Source organism: Camelina sativa, chromosome 14 (assembly GCF_000633955.1).
Source record: "Camelina sativa cultivar DH55 chromosome 14, Cs, whole genome shotgun sequence".
Lineage (NCBI taxonomy): Eukaryota > Viridiplantae > Streptophyta > Magnoliopsida > Brassicales > Brassicaceae > Camelina > Camelina sativa.
The window spans coordinates 3,947,973-3,965,564 of record NC_025698.1 but is presented as its reverse complement, the minus strand read 5'-3'; the positions used below and the strand labels follow the sequence as shown (position 1 = coordinate 3,965,564).

Here is a 17,592-nt window from a genome sequence, read left to right as displayed (position 1 = left end):
TGAAAGAAATCATCGGATTCATCGGAATAGCTTCAAACCGGCAAACCTACTTTTAAGCCAGATCGACCGTTTAGTGAGGAACAAGGCACTCAGTTTCCGTGACTCCAACGCAGCTCTCTCGTCTGATTTGCTAGCTTTTTGGTTTCGAGGTGATACATGACCTTACTGGTGGCTAAACCTAATCTCTCTCAACAAAGAAGAAGACAAAGCAGATCGATGAAATCTAAGAAGACTATCGGGTGGGTGAAGAAGGGTTAATGCCAACCGTTTCTTTCCTGGTCCGATTCTAACTGGTTCGGTTCACTACTTGGTTCATTTTGATTCCTTTTAAACTTGGGTCTAACTAGTTTTATTCTATTCGGGCTTTATTCCTGGGCTTGGGCCCTGTAAACATTTTCATTTCCCTTTTCATTTTAATTTGAATATCCTTTAACAAAAAAAAAAAAAAAACAAAAAACAAAATTGAATAATTTTGTTGGCTGAATAGTTTTTTCCAATCTCTTTAATATTTTTAATGCAAATGGTGAAAATTGGTTGAATATTTTTTTCAACATATTCAATCTCTTCAACCTTGCAACCATTTGCTTTTGTCACAATAACTTTCTTACGTTTTACTTTAGAGTTTTTTTTGCACCCACCCCTACTTTATCTAGAAAATATTGCAAAATTGACCCTAATAATAGTACAGGTAGCTCAGTCTATTGTAACTGGGCCTGGGTCTTCTAACATAGGCCTAGGCTATCAGATAACGGGCGAAGATAACCCGACCCGAAATTAATTCACTCCCTCTCTCCCAAAGAAGCATCATCGGTGCTAAATCCTCTGGTTTCCTTTCTCCAGCCAGTCCCATTCTCGCGAGCTTCCGTCTTCAGTAGCTCTTCTTCTTCCACCATGGCCTCTTGCTTACAAGCATCCATGAATTCTTTAATTCCACGCTCTTCTTCTTTTTCTTCTCACCCTCCTTTATCTTTGAATTCGCCTGGAAGAAGAAACTTGAAGACCTTTCGCTATGCCTTTCGCGCCAGAGCCTCTGCAAAGATCCCTATGCCTCCGATAAATCCCAAGGATCCATTTCTCTCAACTCTCGCTTCCGTCGCCGCGAATTCTCCAGAGAAACTTTTCAATCGGCCGGTGAACTCTGATGTGCCGCCGTATCTTGACATCTTTGACTCCCCTCAGCTCATGTCTTCTCCTGCTCAGGTGAACAATCCTTGATTTTGGAATTTATTAGTTAGATATACCAAATTTTGACTAAGCAATACTGTGATTTGATAAGTTTTGATAGTCGCTGCATCATTGATACACACTGCTTTTCAAATCCGCTGTTGGTTAAAATTATTAGGTTGAAAGATCAGTGGCTTACAACGAGCACAGACCGAGAACTCCTCCGCCAGACTTACCCTCTATGCTTCTTGACGGAAGAATCGTTTACATTGGAATGCCTGTGAGTTCTTTCAGTTCTGGGATTCTGATGGAGTTTTGGTAGTGAGGACTGCGTAGACTGATGTTTGTGATGCTTACTGGTTTTTGTTTCAGCTTGTGCCTGCTGTGACAGAGCTTGTTGTCGCAGAGCTAATGTATCTTCAGTGGCTTGATCCCAAGGAACCCATCTACATTTATATCAATTCCACAGGGACCACTCGTGATGATGGCGAGACGGTGAGCTTTGAACACTTTTTTTAATCATCTAGACCCATTTTTTTTCATTTTTTCTAATATCAGTGAACAATGGTAACTAAACAGGTTGGCATGGAATCGGAAGGTTTTGCTATCTATGATTCTTTGATGCAACTTAAGAATGAGGTAATTGTTTATCTACGAGTAATCTTCTCGTGAAATGCAAACATATAAGTAATAAGTGATGAATAGAGGAAACTCCTCAGGCTACTCGAGTAATTATCGAGATAAGCACTTTATCTTCTCCCAAGTGTTTTCCGTGTGATCCAGGTTGGTTTTTTTTACTGTTGCAGGTACATACAGTCTGTGTGGGAGCAGCCATAGGTCAGGCATGTCTTTTACTTTCAGCGGGTACAAAGGGTAAACGGTTTATGATGCCGCATGCAAAAGGTAAACATTTTGGTCAACTGTGTGTGGTTCACTCGTGATAATCAAAGCCTCTCAAAAAAATTTGATTTAATATGTTGCAGCAATGATCCAGCAACCTCGTGTACCTTCTTCTGGGTTGATGCCTGCCAGTGATGTCCTGATTCGTGCCAAAGAGGTTTGATCTTCCCTCTGCACACTCTGTCCTAGGAACTTAATTTTGAGCTTCTCGCTGTGTTTGTTTATACATTCATCCCTGATATTTTATTTAATTTGGAAACGAATTTCTCACTTAAGCATTTGGCACGGAATTTTATTAACCTTGAGGTGTAGAAACTGAGTTTGATTATCCCACATTCCTGATTTGCAATTGCAGGTTATAACAAACAGGGATATACTTGTGGAACTACTATCAAAGCACACTGGGAATGTGAGTGCAGAAAGTTTCTTTCACTTAATAATTTTGTGTGGAGAAATTCATGGCTGATTAATAACATTCTTATATATGTAATTAGTCCGTGGAGACTGTAGCTAACGTGATGAGAAGGCCATATTACATGGATGCCCCAAAAGCTCAAGAATTTGGAGTCATTGACAAGGTAAGTTCGGGAACTGTAACATGTGATACCGATTTTCTTATGCACATACTAAGAGATTGAGTTAATTTATCGTCATTAAGATAAGTAATCTTCCCAGTCAAGGTTTCCACTCTGCCGTTTTTTTGATGTTAGCCTGGGCTAAAGATAAATATCAAACTGTTAATGTTTTATGGAATGTTATATTGCTTACACGTATTCCTCCAAATTTGAGACCTTAGTTTTGGAAAACTTTTTCATTTGTCTGTTTCCTCAGGGTTTAAGGTTCATCGAAGATATATGAGAATTATTATTGCATGGGTCTATAATTTCCAAGTTTCCTGTTTGACGTCTGTTGTTTTTTGATCAAAAAAAATCTGTGTTCTCGTAAATATTTATCATTAAAGATGATCTCATCATTGGGTCTCTGTTGCATTATAACGAAACTGTGAAACAATTTTCACCAGATTCTTTGGCGCGGTCAAGAAAAGATTATTGCGGATGTGGTTCCTTCAGACGAATTCGACAAGAATGCGGGGATTAGAAGTGTAGAACAAGTCTAGTTTCAAGTTCTCTTGCCTCAAATCACTGTAAGTGACATGCTTAACTTATCCATAATCATGAATATATTAAGAACGAGAGAATATTCTGTGGTTGGTAATGATTCTTATTCATGGAAATCCATGTAAATCACCTGCATATCACTTGAATGAAAACTTGAAAATCTTATCGATTAGACTTATCGTGGTACAGTATGATATTTATTAGCTTGAAATCTCCTCATTTGCAGGGGTGTCATGGAGAAGAACAAATAGACTGACCAAAATTCACATCGGCCGTGACAGCCTTGTTTCAAATCACTTGGTAAATGTGAATCATGGGATTAGGAGAATCATACTAAAAGGATCTTGAAATATTATGATAAAATTGTAATGTGTTTGTTCGTTAGCCAAAGTAAATCAATACAATCTATAACTCTCTTTTTACCCCCATTTGATTTCAGTATTAAACAGTTTCATACACTTTTATTTTGGTCAGCTTTTTTAAATTCTGCAATATCAATTTGGCCAGGTTGAATAGCAATGGCAAATGGGACTCGCTAGACAAGAGTCATCAAGTGAAGTGATCTTCCAACAGTCAAGTTAGACGTATATAAAATAATCCAACAGTCCACATAACTTAGTGAATGAACATAACAAATTTCGTAGCCAGAAGAACCAACTTACATGGAGCTTTGTAATATACGGAAATAAAATCAAAAAGCTCCGATGCCGGGAATCGAACCCGGGTCTCCTGGGTGAAAGCCAGATATCCTAACCGCTGGACGACATCGGAATTGTTGATAGTCATTTCGTTTGACGTTATTTAATCGTACGATATGTTACTAAAATAAAATAAAGACGTTTCTTCGCCCAAAAGCCAAACTCTCGGTATTAGTTAATAGTTAGCTCTTGCTTGTGAGATCTCTGTCTGTCTGCTTAATATTATCTCTACTGACTCATCATCATTAACTCAGGGAGGCTCTTTGAAAGATGGCAACAGAGGATACGAGCTTTGAGGAAGAAAGGAAGCTTGAATTACTACGCCTAAGTCCCCTTTTATTTACACTCTTCTTTTCTCCTATTTAGATTATAGAAAAGTTCAAGTTGTAGTCTCAGCTTTTAAATTTGGAACCCCTTCAAAGTGGTTATAATAGATATCAGCTTGACACTATTTGCCTTTTTCTTATTAGTTAGTTTATGTGTATTTGCTTTGATAATGCACTTGCATTCAAAAAAACATTGTGAAAATGGATTTTAATCATTGGTTTATTAGTAGCTACATTTATTCAAAACATGTGTTGCTACTTGCTAGGTTTTATGCAGTATAGTAATTTACTTATGAGTTTATAAATATTAATGATGGATGATTAATATACTTGAACTAGAAGTTCTCCTTATGGAACTCAAACTTGGTTGTAGTTTTCCTAGAGAAATCTTGAGCCAGTCTCTTTAACTCTCCTATGATGCATGTATTACCACAGTAGAAAACCCCTACAAACATAATAAAAAAAAAAGTGTAAAATCAATTACTAAAAAGATTTATATTATAGTTTATGGAATTGGTGTGATAGTGACGACATACCAACTCGTTGATTGACGTGGTTGACAGCGACATGCTTGAAGACGCTACGCCAATCGGGTCGAGCGAAATGGGTTCGAACCCGAGTGCCCGATACGATGTCAATGCCGCTCTTGGCGTGGTGCAATGACTGCAACATCGTGATTAGTGCAGACCTCGCGTCTCCTTCCTCATACACGCTCGTGCAGTAGTTATGTAGTTCAATCATCCCCTCACTATCATACTCAGCTACCTCGTTCATGACCTCACTGAACCATTCCAATGATCCCTGCTCTCTTGTAACCCAATAGAAATAAGCTCGTTTTGTGGCAACGTAGTTTTTAATAGGGACATTGTGGTTAGTGCCTTGTTCGATGGATTTCTGGTTCTTGATGTTGTTAAGGACGTCCCTGATTATACTGATTAATGGTGTCGCTCCGATCCCTAGACCTACCAGAAGCAATACATCGTAGTTCCGGTAATCTTGTGCCGGTGCACCATATGGACCATCGATCAACAGCCTCGGAAACCTTTCCATGTAAATTGATCATATAGTCAACTAGTTTTTTTATTTCTTTGTGAACTTTGTACTTCTTTCACATGCTTTGTTTTCAAAACAGAATTACGCAAATAATAAATCAAATACCTGGTTATATTATTGGCTTGACCTATGTCAGCTATGAAGAGGCCACTTTGACTTGTTGAGGGAAGTTGACAAACCTATGGTTTTTGTAAATTAAATAATCAAAACATGCTATAATGCTTATTCAAGTGTATGTATCATCAATTTTCATACATGTTAAAACTAACCTTCGAAAATAAGGATTTGAGTTGCGATGTCCAGTCTCCGAGCGTACGGATATGAATGCTGAGGTAATCGTCTCCGGAAGCAGAAGTAATTGAAAACGGATGCCTAAACAAATTAAAAAGAGGTTATGTTACCAAAAATAATGAAGTTTAAATCTTATGATAATAACTGTTTGGATTTGGTATTTGTTAATTACCATTGTAGTGGTGAGACGTCAGAACAGTTCACATATATGTACTGCCCACTTGTGTACTTGAACCCTTTAGGCTTCGACATGTAAAGTGAAAGTACATTTCCTGGATATACTGCAACCTGAAACTTATGTTAATTTAATTTTTTGTAGGATGCATTCGGATTTAAAGTATTTTTATTACTAGAGTTCCTATAGAACTTCACATTTGCATTTTCGATATAGTGAAAACTTATATTCTGAACAGATATAGAGATACCTTTAAGATCTTTACAGCCTTGGCACCTGGTCTAAATGCACGAATCAATCGTCCGGATGCATATAGTACTACGGGAACAGCCAGATACATCCACGTCTGTTCCAATGTTTTATTACAAACGATCGATGCTTTCATTAAAAGAATATATTATGATTTTTTTAGTCTAATTTTCTGAAAAATTCGATGATTAATCACGAGGCAAAAAAAAAAAGAGGATATTTAATTACGTACCGTCTTGTGGTACCATTCCGTGGAGAGATAAACAAAGTAGCCATGCACGATTAGAAGCACATAAACGATGACAAAGAAATGGTGGGAGTACCAAAACGCATTGAAACCAGTCAACCGTTTCAAAGATTTTGGTAGGTTGGCCCGGTTGCGTCTGAACCACGACTGCGCCAAGACGTAGGCCACTACCATTAGAACCACCATAATGATACCGGTCCACCCATCAGTCCCTTTCATGAACCACCCGTAATTATCAGGCCTCTCGTCTCCGAAAAACTTTTTCACTGGCTCAAACTCTACACTTTTTGCATGCAGCAAACGTGGGAAATCACATGCCAGGTGAGATATGGCGTGTAAGCCTATTCCAACCGCGATCCCAAACGCAATAACCTGCTTGGATCAAAATAATTAAGCAAAACCAAATTTTTATGATCTTATTTTTTTTTTTATATGATAATATATATAATTTACCTTATGGAAATTGATATTGTCATCAAATGGAACAACGGACCCAAGCTTGGACTTGGTCCTTAGCCAAGTGATAGTGTTCCTACAAACAGGCAAGAGAATAAGAGCCATGTTGAATTTCAAGGTCTCTGCACTGCCTTTGGCCACGGAAACACAATAGCCCAGCACCTCAAACACGGTTCTACGTCGATACTGTAGAAAATTCCAAGTGAAGAGAGCCATGCAAATGGATATCCACAAAGTTATCACCCAAATCCTTTTCCAATTTTCCATGAAGAAGTAAGATAAATTCCTAGCAAATCTTTTCACGGGGTTCCGATCTTTAGTTGGTATTAGCTTCTGGCTCAACATCTTGTTGAGTGCACGTTTGTTCGCGGAAGATGGACTGTTGTTTGATTGGCTAGGAACTTGGAGAAGCAACGTTTCCAAGTTGTGTAACTGCAAATAAACCATTGCTCAATAGTTTTGAACGCATTAAAATAACAAATTTTTTGAATATTGTTTTTCAGGATTTAACCTGTTTAAGAAAGAAAAAAAGAAATCAAGTGCAACCATTAAGTAGATAACGCGAACCTCAATATATCCAACGTTGTCGCGATCGAGTTCTTCCATGATCAAGGCAGCATATTCATCTACTTTTTCCTTGATCTTTGATAGTTTGTTAGCCGAAGCACTTAAAGCAATTATCTACACAGTTAAGCCAAACCAAAACTTAATTTTAATTATTTTTTTATTAATAGAGAAATTGAGATCAATATATATAGTAAGGAAATCGCTATTAATAATTTATCCTTCACCTCCTTAACCTCGTCTCCCGTTATACGTCCGTCCAAATTCTTGTCCACCCTGATTCACATAAACACAAAGAAATAACTAAAGTAATCCTATTAATTACAATATTGTATAACAAATGATAATCAATGCATTATATAAAGTTCCTATAAAAAATAAAAAACTATATACATATATATACTTACATATCAAAAAAGATTTGCAGCCTAGCGTCAAAACTATTGCCTGTGATCTGCTCCCAGAATTCGAATAATTCACTTTTGGTGATTGACGATGAAGTAGTCCCTCTCCTTCGGACCAACGCCTCATAAAGCTCGTTCACAAATTCGCTAGATTCAACCATTCCTATTAAATTGATTTTTTTTTATAAAGTACGTTATAAATAAATAAAAATGTTAAAAATAAAAAAGCTGAGCATTGCAGTCATGAGATTACCAAACAAACAAACAAAAATTAACTTAAAAATGAAACAATTTTTTTTTACCTATGCAATGTCCAAATTTGGATTTAGGGAGCCTCCCATCAATGGCTAACTCATCGAATCTCTTACCAACGTCCTCCCAGCCTCTGCCAACAGCGTCGTTTTTGGCGATGAACCTCAAACCTCGAAGAGCAAACATAGCACCGGACGACTTACTACGGTCGAGCCGTGGTGAAGCAAACGACAGTGACTTAACCATCGTTTTTAGCTTCCCTGAAAGAACTGAACGAAGTGTCGCCTTGGCCTTCAACGTGCTGATGCTTTCGTCTCGCACTTGGAGTGTGATCTCAACGTAGTCCTCATCAGGATTACCTGAACCAGTGGCTTTGCATCGGGAAATTTTGTTTTTCTCTCCTTCTGACCAAGACTCCATTTCTTCGTCCATCTTCCTTCTTGCATTCGCCACACTTACATTATCCACGCTGTTTTGTATTTGTATTAATGCAAACTCAAGTCATCAACCAACGGATTTTAATGACCATAATAACCTTTGACAATTTCGAGTTTATCATAACTTATATGATGTATAAACAAAAGTATATTTTAGTTTCTGTCTCAATTATATTCATACATGTACACATGGATGGAACAAAAGAAAACCACATATATATTGGTATTTACTGTACCGCGTACTTTGTAGACGGATTAGACTTCCATTATATTGATTATTCCATATATCCAACAGAGATCAAATTAATAATAGTAAAATGTTTATATCGTGCGAACGTATTAAAATAGAGTTTTGTTTTTCTTGGCTAGACCATGGATGAGGTGGGTTTACATGGGTTCATATTCGAAGTTCTGCATTTTGGCTCGCTTTTCTAGAATCCGTAATATTATTATTCATGTAATTTACGAAAATAAACAGACAAGTACAGTACTATGCCATACATAGTATTTATTCGTATTTTAAACAATTTTATTTATTTATTTATTGAAAAAGCCAACATGTAATATGGTCAATAATTTAGTTTTGAAAGTGAGAAGCCAAAAAAACTAGGGCCGCCATTAGGGTTGGTTTGCTGTTTTATTGTTATCCTTTTCTTATTGTACTTTGATTCCAATTAAAATACAAACACTAAGAGTAGTTAGAAAAATTAATATATCTCAGTATATTAATTATGTATGGAGTGGTTAAGCAATCAATAGCCATGTTCTTCCAAAATTACACCTCATCGCATGCATATGCATTAGTTTTGGCATTACACTAAATTCATTAATAACAAAAGAAAAATATCTTTACTGTAATGAACTTTTTTCCTATGAGTTTTTCACCACATAGGATTCTTCAAATTCTATAAGCTAAAATAATTTTATATAATAAAAAAAACTTTCGGATAACTACTATAAAAAAGAGTGAAGAAGTCATGGAACTTTCGAGAGGTTTTGGGATGATGATTTGATGTGACGTGTCCCTCTGGTATTGGGTACTTTACGTGTGAAAAAAGTAAGGAGCGCGCCAACACAAATTATGTAATTAAGCTTACGTGTCAAGCAATAATTGGAGAGGATACTCTACCAGGATAAATACGAATCGTCGTGCTTAAGCTGCAGCGCATATAAATAGATTACGAGCTTTCATATTCTTCTGTACGCAAGCAAACCCTAATCGAAGTAGAGTTCTCAACAACGAAAGATGATTCTTATGAAGAACAACAGAACGAATATGACGAACAAAGCTCTCGTGTATTTGGTTTTTCTGACTGGTAAAAAAATCTCACATCTTTCGGAATTTGTGTTTCTAATTTTGTTTATGCGATAAAGTGCTTGAATTGTTTTTGTGAATATTGTAGCAGCTTTGATGTCAAGTGTGGCAGTAGAAGGCGAAGAGCAGAAACTCGGGACGGTGATAGGGATCGATCTCGGGACTACGTATTCATGTGTTGGTGTTTATCATAACAAACACGTTGAAATCATAGCAAACGATCAGGGAAACAGAATTACACCATCATGGGTTGCGTTTACTGATACCGAACGTCTCATCGGAGAAGCTGCTAAGAATCAAGCGGCCAAGAACCCTGAGCGGACCATCTTTGACCCCAAACGTCTGATGGGAAGAAAGTAAGGGTTTAGTTTCTTAGTGTATACGTCTAGTCTATATATAATTTTGAGCTTTTGCTTATGTTTTTTTGGTGTTGTGTTACAGATTTGATGATCCTGATGTACAAAGGGATATCAAATTCTTGCCATACAAGGTTGTGAACAAAGATGGAAAGCCTTATATTCAGGTAAAGGTTAAAGGTGAGGATAAAGTCTTTAGCCCTGAGGAGATTAGCGCTATGATCCTAACTAAGATGAAGGAGACAGCTGAAGCTTTCTTGGGAAAGAAGATTAAAGATGCTGTCATCACGGTTCCAGGTATGAGTCATATATACACTTCTTTAACTATGTAGATGCTTAATGGTAACACTAGACAGATAGAACTAGTCTATTATTCAAGAAAAATTGACAATATAATGCCTTGAATGTGTTTATGATCATATGGCATTGTGGTGCTTCTTGGTTGTTTTGCAGCGTATTTTAATGATGCGCAGAGGCAAGCCACAAAGGATGCGGGAGTGATTGCGGGGCTTAACGTGGTTCGTATAATCAATGAGCCAACAGGTGCAGCCATAGCTTATGGTTTAGACAAGAAAGATGGGGAGTCAAACATTCTCGTATATGATCTTGGAGGAGGAACATTCGATGTTAGTATCCTTACCATAGACAATGGAGTCTTTGAAGTCTTATCCACAAGTGGAGACACTCACCTTGGTGGAGAAGATTTTGACCACAGAGTGATGGACTACTTCATCAAACTGGTCAAGAAGAAGTATAACAAAGACATAAGCAAGGATCACAAAGCCCTTGGTAAACTTAGGCGTGAATGTGAGCTTGCGAAACGAGCTTTGAGCAACCAGCACCAAGTCCGTGTTGAAATCGAGTCACTCTTTGATGGAGTTGATTTCTCTGAGCCTTTAACAAAAGCGAGATTCGAGGAACTCAACATGGATTTATTCAAGAAGACGCTGGAGCCAGTGAAGAAGGCTCTTGAAGATGCGGGGTTGAAGAAATCCCAAATCGACGAGATTGTTCTTGTTGGAGGAAGCACTCGAATCCCAAAAATCCAGCAGTTGTTAAAGGATTTCTTTGACGGCAAGGAACCTAACAAAGGGACTAACCCTGATGAGGCTGTGGCCTATGGCGCTGCGGTCCAAGGTGGAGTGTTAAGTGGTGAAGGTGGAGAAGAAACACAAAGTAAGTGACTTTTGTAACTCTCTTTATGACCATCAACCGTGTGTTCTTGTTAGACATTGTTTTTGAGTTGCAAAATACCTAATTTTACTGAAAACAGATATCTTGCTGCTTGATGTTTCACCTTTGAGCCTCGGTATTGAAACTGTGGGAGGCGTGATGACAAACATCATTCCAAGGAACACGGCGATCCCAACGAGAAAGTCTAAAGTGTTCACGACTTATGAAGATCAGCAAACTACTGTGAGCATCAAAGTCTATGAAGGCGAGAGAAGCATGACTAAAGATAACCGCGAGCTCGGAAAATTCGATCTCACTGGCATTCTTCCTGCACCCAGGTAAACTCTGATTCAAGCTTGGCTACTAAACCATTAGGTTATAGTTTCTTTCTTGGTTTACTTAAGACGCAAGGAACACACACGTTTTTCCAGGGGAGTGCCACAGATTGAGGTGACATTCGAAGTGGACGCAAATGGAATTCTGCAGGTGAAGGCCGAAGACAAAGTTGCAAAGGCGTCACAATCGATTACAATAACGAACGATAAAGGTCGTTTGACTGAAGAAGAGATTGAGAAAATGGTTAGAGAAGCAGAGGAGTTTGCTGAGGAAGATAGGATTGTGAGGGAGAAGATTGATGCGAGGAACAAGCTTGAAACGTATGTGTACAACATGAAGAGTACAGTGGAAGATAAAGAGAAGCTTGCGGAGAAGATAAGTGATGAAGATAAAGAGAAGATGGAAGAGGTTTTGAAGGAGACGTTGGAGTGGTTAGATGAGAATGTGAATGCAAAGAAGGAAGATTACGATGAGAAAATGAAGGAGGTGGAGTCGGTTTGTAATCCGGTTATCAAGTCGGCTTACGAGAAAACCGGTGAAGAGAGTAAAGACGACGATGAAGATGATCTTCATGAGTTATAGAGTTCAGGTGATTGTAGATTGTTTGAGTCGGTTATTGACTGGTTTAGAGCAATTGGATTTGCAGTTGTTGGTTATTTCGTCTTTTTCTGTTCTCTTAAATTTTTTTAAGGATCGCTAGATATGTAAAAAGTTGACACTAATATCTTAGATTTTGAGAAAGTTTTATCATTCTACAAAGAGATGGTATTGGGCTAGTAACTGAACTTTTTGGAAGCTTTTACAACCGGTGAAAGATTTCTTTAGAAGGAAGAATGTTCCTTTTGTCATTCCTGAAAATTGCTTCGACTACTCAGGCTTTGAATATCACCAAGTAAGGCTTCTTACTAGTAACAAGTCTTTTTGTGATTACATTGTTCTTAGACGAATATATGGTGGACCTTTCCCACGGAACAGAGAATATACAGAGCACTATCTATTCAACAGCTAGTGATTAGAAAAAGCATAAGTGTTCAATACATTCATTAGAAGAAAACAAAGAAACCAAACACAGAATACACACAGGATAAAACTTGATCTCTCTCTCAGGTTCTTCACATGATTCATCAAAAGAAAAACATAGAAGAGCAGTAGTAGTTAAACCTAAGAAATTATAACATAAAGCAATCAGAAGTCGAAATCACCACCCATGTCACCCATATCACCCATATCAGCAATGTCAGAAACAGCTTCACCAACAAGCAACCCACCCAACAAACCAGCTCCAAGCCCAAGACCTAGTCCCATTCCAGCCTTACCACTCTTCTTCGGTTTCTGCGGTTTACCATAAGCCTGTTGTTGCGGGTACCCGTACGGACCCTGAGGCGGATACCCTTGCTGTTGCGGGTAACCGTATGGACCATGTGGCGGATATCCACCCTGTTGCGGTGGCGGATACCCCGGGTAACCTCCTTGCTGCGGGTAAGCACCAGGTGGCGGATAACCACCGGGTCCAGCTGCTGGCGGATACCCAGCTTGTTGCGGATATCCATACACACCACCGTGCTTATCGTCATGACCCGGTGGTGGATACCCGGAAGAAGAACCAGCGGGTGGAGGAGGGTATGCAACCGGAGCACCAGATCCAGGCGGGTAAGCGGTAACGGGTTGATCCATGGTTTTGTGATCCAGAGCCGATGGAACAGGAGCGTGAGGAGCACTCGAAGATCCAAAAGTGTATTTCTCACCAAACTTGAAGGAGAATTTGAGAGATCCTTTAGTCTTACCGTTAGGCAACCTCACGGCGTACGTAACAGTCTTCTCCTCGTCGCCTTTGTTCTGATCCAAAAGCTCCTTCACCGGAACGCTGACCTCACCGACGGGTTTATCACCGGCGATGGGACGATCAGCCACGATCTGGAAGACAAGAGTGAGGCGATTCTCACGGGCAGCAGCGTCGTCGACGGTGAGCTTCATCTGGTGTTTCCATTTAGGTTTGGTGCCGCAGTCTTTGTCAACCTTGGTCTTCTGCTTGGTTCTTGCGTCACCGTTGATTGAAACGACGGCGTAGAGGTCTTGTTTACCGATCAATTGAATGTCTTTTAGATCCTCCGCGGATATAATCGTCAGATCTAACGACCTACACTCCATGATTTACTCCGATCGAGATTAACGAACGAATGAAACAAGAATTGAACTTTTTTTCGGGAAAAATCGATTTAAGCAGATTTCAAGAGATTATAACTTTTTTTTTATGATGAGGAAAATAATAGTGAGAGGGCTGAAAGGGTGTATTTATGCATTTATGTTAAAGTCGGTTTAAAGAAATAAAGAGGATTTTTTTTTTTTTTTATACACGGGACAGACACGCACGAGAGGCTTTTTTCCTTTNTTTTTTTTTTTTTTTTTTTTTTTTTATTTATTTCCTTTTTATTAATAATATAGTTTTTTTCTTTCTTCCTAATATTAGTTTCTTCTTATCTGAAGTTTAATTATCTAGCTATTTTTTAACAAATTATAGTTTGACTCTAAGAACAAAAACTTGATAAACCAAGATATGTCTAAAGCATTTTGTCGATAATGGCAATCTAAACGTTAGATAATGGCAATATAAACGTTTTCAAGATATAAACGTTAGACTTATTAAATAGATATGCTCTATCTCTACCATCATAAGCTCCTCATGTAATCGTGTACTTCCCTATTTTGGGCTCATTAAATATACCGGTAACTATTTAAAAAATATATATATATATATATAACGTTTTCAAGACTGCCTCAAAAATGGTTAAGGCAATCAGTTTCTGAAATTTGAAATGATGAAGCCCGTATAACAAAAAAAAAATGATGATACTATTATTTGTTTTCTATACGCGCGTGCATGATATTTGTGCTGATACACAGTTTGTTAGATTCAGTATCTAAATTTGGATTTTAGTTTTGGCTTAGACTTATTTGCATTGAAGAAACAATAATTCCCCGGGTACGTAACCACGATCAACCCACCGTTGTGCCCCCATTGACAACGTAAGCAGGTACGTAAATAACAACTAAACAAGGCATGATATACTCGGGGAGTTAGACTTGGTATTGTTTGATGTTGATATTAAAATAAAGCAAGCAGGTACGTCAATTTCACTTTTTAAGTATAACAAAAAGAAAAAAGGGTATTAAGGAAATAACAGGCATAGCAAAACTAATTAACTTGTAACTAGTAATAATATTGTATTTTAATAGTAGTTAAATCAGTGATGATAACTTTTACATTGAATTAGAGTTTCAACTTTGAACGAAATAACTAATCGGTGGTACGTTAAAAGAAACACTAATGACGGTAACTGACTAACTGGTAAGTTAATAAAAATGTACTTTGCTAACTTAAAACTTGGAAACATGCATGAATTATCTCCTCCTCAATAATTTTCTATGATAAGCAAGAAGGTGGAAAAAAACGAAGAGAAAATTAGAAGGAATTCGAATATTTTGAAAAGAAGACATAATCTCAAGCATCTTTCTTGATTCTTGGTATCTCCTTCAATAGTCAAGAAGAGCAATACGCGTGGAATAACCCATACGTTTACTACTATATTTGCTTACTCTCCAAGGGGATTGGTTCTCAGTTTTCTCGATTGAATCGACTTTTTTAATTCAACGATAGCCTCACCTCGCGTGGCCCTGACGCACTATCCATATTCTTTGCAACTTTATTCTCCTTCACGGGACATTTAAGTGAAACCCCAAAAACACACGTTATTATATTGGAAGCCCACCAATTCACATATTTTGATATCTAAACAAATCACAAAAAAAAAAAAAATCGCTGATTTTTCTTCTAGTTACATGTCATGATCACCCAACTACTTGAAAAGTCAAGAAACTCATCAGTCATCATCAACTCAAAATTTATAATTTGTGTAAGCAAAAAGTTATTCAGTGATAATTAAAGATCCAACAATCATTTATCACACGATCATATTTCATAGTATGTTGTTAGAGTCATCCAGATTTAGATTAACATACAAAATACGTAGTTACGTCAATCTGCAATATCTAGGAAGATGATAAACACCTCCCAGTTTGAAAGGATTGTCAAAGATGATAAACACCTCCCATGTGGCCATATCTTTACGTTATAAGAAAAACAATATACTATCTTTCCTAAAATTATCAATCATATACGGTTTCTAATTACTAGCAAATAGCAACAATGATACCAAAGAAAAGAAGCAAATAGCAACAAATACATCAAACAACAAATCATTTATATCGTTCGTTTTGCAGTCGAAAATAATCAACACAACCTTTTATAAAAAAATAATTTTAGTGAAAATATACTAGTTTGACACAAATTTGGCAATTAATTGCTAGATTAACATTTCATCCTATCCAATAACTAGAATGACACAATTTTTAGGTAAAAAGACTAAAAATCCAGATTTTTTTTTCTTAACTTTTTTTTAAAAAACGAAAATACAATATAGTATTTAATATTTTAATTTAAAAATATGATTAATGAAAAATATAAAATGATGAAAAAATAGACTAAAAACACAGAAAATTTGTTTTTTTTTTTTATTTTTTTTTAAAACGAAAATACAATATAGCATTTAATATTTTGATTTAAAAATATGATTAATGAAAAATATAAAATGATTAAAAAATATGATGTTATTTTTTTGATATAATTTTTAAAAATAAAGTATGATTTAAAATATAATGTATAAAAATAATATTCAAAAAAATGTTTATAAAAATATTATGTATAAAAATATGATTTAAAAATATGAAGTTTAAGATATATAGTTTAAATAAGTTTTATTTAAAATATAATGTATGAAATTATACTAAAAAATAATGTATACAAGAAGTATTAAAATAAGATTTATGAAAATATAATATAATATATAAAAATATAATTTTAAAATATGATGTTAATTTTTTAAATATGATTTAGGAAAATTAAAATGTATAAAATATGCTTTAAATATATGAGTTTAAAAATATGATTTATAAAAAATATAATTAATAAAAATATGACTGAAAAATATAACTTAAAACAAATATGTTGTCACTATATTTACATTTTACATCTAATAAATATGTTATCAAACACCAGATTTTTGGAAGCAAATAAAAAAACTGTCATAGCGTAAAAAAAACCTGCCATAACATATGGTATTCCCATATGTCATTTTAGCAATTTTTTAAAAATGTTATAAATCTGTTATCAAACGACAGTTTTTTGGTTAAATTAAAAAATCTTTCGTAAANATATATAGTTTAAATAAGTTTTATTTAAAATATAATGTATGAAATTATACTAAAAAATAATGTATACAAGAAGTATTAAAATAAGATTTATGAAAATATAATATAATATATAAAAATATAATTTTAAAATATGATGTTAATTTTTTAAATATGATTTAGGAAAATTAAAATGTATAAAATATGCTTTAAATATATGAGTTTAAAAATATGATTTATAAAAAATATAATTAATAAAAATATGACTGAAAAATATAACTTAAAACAAATATGTTGTCACTATATTTACATTTTACATCTAATAAATATGTTATCAAACACCAGATTTTTGGAAGCAAATAAAAAAACTGTCATAGCGTAAAAAAAACCTGCCATAACATATGGTATTCCCATATGTCATTTTAGCAATTTTTTAAAAATGTTATAAATCTGTTATCAAACGACAGTTTTTTGGTTAAATTAAAAAATCTTTCGTAAATTAAAACAAATCTGTTATCACTAGAGGTCAACCTAATAATTATTTTTCTGTAAAAAAATCTGTCATGTTACGACAGACTTTTAATCAAGAAAATAAATTTGAAATAACTGTGGAAAATAAATCTGCCAGACATTTTACAAATCTGTCATATATTGTGAAAATCTGTCATCAATTATAAATCTGTCATAAGTGTAGCTAAAAAAATCTGTCATCCAAAATAAATCTGTCATAAAAAATCTATCATACAAAAATAAATCGATCGTGCCAAAACAAATCTGTCATGCACAAATAAATCTGTCACAACTAGTCTAATAGACTTTTGAAAATATTTAGAT

At 35.7% G+C, this 17,592-nt stretch overlaps 4 protein-coding genes and 1 non-coding gene across 5 annotated transcripts; 2 read left to right on the top strand and 3 right to left on the bottom strand.

Moving 5' to 3' along the window:
- Positions 788-3,610, top strand: LOC104739499 (ATP-dependent Clp protease proteolytic subunit-related protein 3, chloroplastic). The gene is made up of 10 exons (XM_010459876.2): positions 788-1,200; positions 1,343-1,444; positions 1,537-1,659; positions 1,744-1,803; positions 1,971-2,067; positions 2,148-2,221; positions 2,420-2,473; positions 2,559-2,642; positions 3,086-3,208; positions 3,409-3,610. The coding sequence occupies exons 1-9, from the start codon at positions 892-894 to the stop codon at positions 3,179-3,181; spliced, it is 999 nt and encodes a 332-aa protein (XP_010458178.1). The 5' UTR covers positions 788-891; the 3' UTR covers positions 3,182-3,208; positions 3,409-3,610.
- On the bottom strand, positions 3,882-3,953 carry TRNAE-UUC. Its single transcript has one exon. It is a non-coding gene; the product is annotated as a tRNA-Glu (tRNA).
- LOC104739498 (respiratory burst oxidase homolog protein B-like) lies at positions 4,388-8,491 on the bottom strand. Its single transcript, XM_010459875.2, has 12 exons — positions 7,948-8,491; positions 7,649-7,808; positions 7,469-7,517; positions 7,245-7,358; positions 6,675-7,109; positions 6,207-6,593; positions 5,976-6,071; positions 5,723-5,838; positions 5,529-5,631; positions 5,365-5,438; positions 4,743-5,248; positions 4,388-4,651 (listed from the first exon to the last, which is right to left on the bottom strand). Exons 1-12 carry the CDS (start codon positions 8,327-8,329, stop codon positions 4,542-4,544), a joined length of 2,532 nt encoding a protein of 843 aa, XP_010458177.1. The 5' UTR covers positions 8,330-8,491; the 3' UTR covers positions 4,388-4,541.
- Positions 9,554-12,264, top strand: LOC104739497 (probable mediator of RNA polymerase II transcription subunit 37b). The gene is made up of 6 exons (XM_010459874.1): positions 9,554-9,650; positions 9,741-10,005; positions 10,091-10,302; positions 10,459-11,181; positions 11,279-11,516; positions 11,610-12,264. The coding sequence occupies exons 1-6, from the start codon at positions 9,581-9,583 to the stop codon at positions 12,094-12,096; spliced, it is 1,995 nt and encodes a 664-aa protein (XP_010458176.1). The 5' UTR covers positions 9,554-9,580; the 3' UTR covers positions 12,097-12,264.
- LOC104739496 (protein SRC2 homolog) lies at positions 12,496-13,809 on the bottom strand. Its single transcript, XM_010459872.2, has one exon. The coding sequence runs from the start codon at positions 13,660-13,662 to the stop codon at positions 12,700-12,702; it is 963 nt and encodes a 320-aa protein (XP_010458174.1). The 5' UTR covers positions 13,663-13,809; the 3' UTR covers positions 12,496-12,699.

Bases quoted from the DNA above. Each gene is read 5' to 3' on its own strand.
- LOC104739497 (XM_010459874.1), top strand. From the start codon at position 9,581: ATGATTCTTATGAAGAACAACAGAACGAATATGACGAACAAAGCTCTC. The intron at 11,182-11,278 runs GTAAGTGACTTT...TACTGAAAACAG, and splicing joins AGGTGGAGAAGAAACACAAA to ATATCTTGCTGCTTGATGTT. The intron at 11,517-11,609 runs GTAAACTCTGAT...ACGTTTTTCCAG, and splicing joins GGCATTCTTCCTGCACCCAG to GGGAGTGCCACAGATTGAGG.
- LOC104739499 (XM_010459876.2), top strand. From the start codon at position 892: ATGGCCTCTTGCTTACAAGCATCCATGAATTCTTTAATTCCACGCTCT. The intron at 1,445-1,536 runs GTGAGTTCTTTC...TTTTTGTTTCAG, and splicing joins TCGTTTACATTGGAATGCCT to CTTGTGCCTGCTGTGACAGA. The intron at 2,222-2,419 runs GTTTGATCTTCC...TTGCAATTGCAG, and splicing joins TCCTGATTCGTGCCAAAGAG to GTTATAACAAACAGGGATAT.
- LOC104739496 (XM_010459872.2), bottom strand. From the start codon at position 13,662: ATGGAGTGTAGGTCGTTAGATCTGACGATTATATCCGCGGAGGATCTA.
- LOC104739498 (XM_010459875.2), bottom strand. From the start codon at position 8,329: ATGGACGAAGAAATGGAGTCTTGGTCAGAAGGAGAGAAAAACAAAATT. The intron at 5,839-5,975 runs GTATCTCTATAT...CATAAGTTTCAG, and splicing joins AGGCTGTAAAGATCTTAAAG to GTTGCAGTATATCCAGGAAA. The intron at 5,249-5,364 runs GTATTTGATTTA...TTACATGGAAAG, and splicing joins CAAGCCAATAATATAACCAG to GTTTCCGAGGCTGTTGATCG.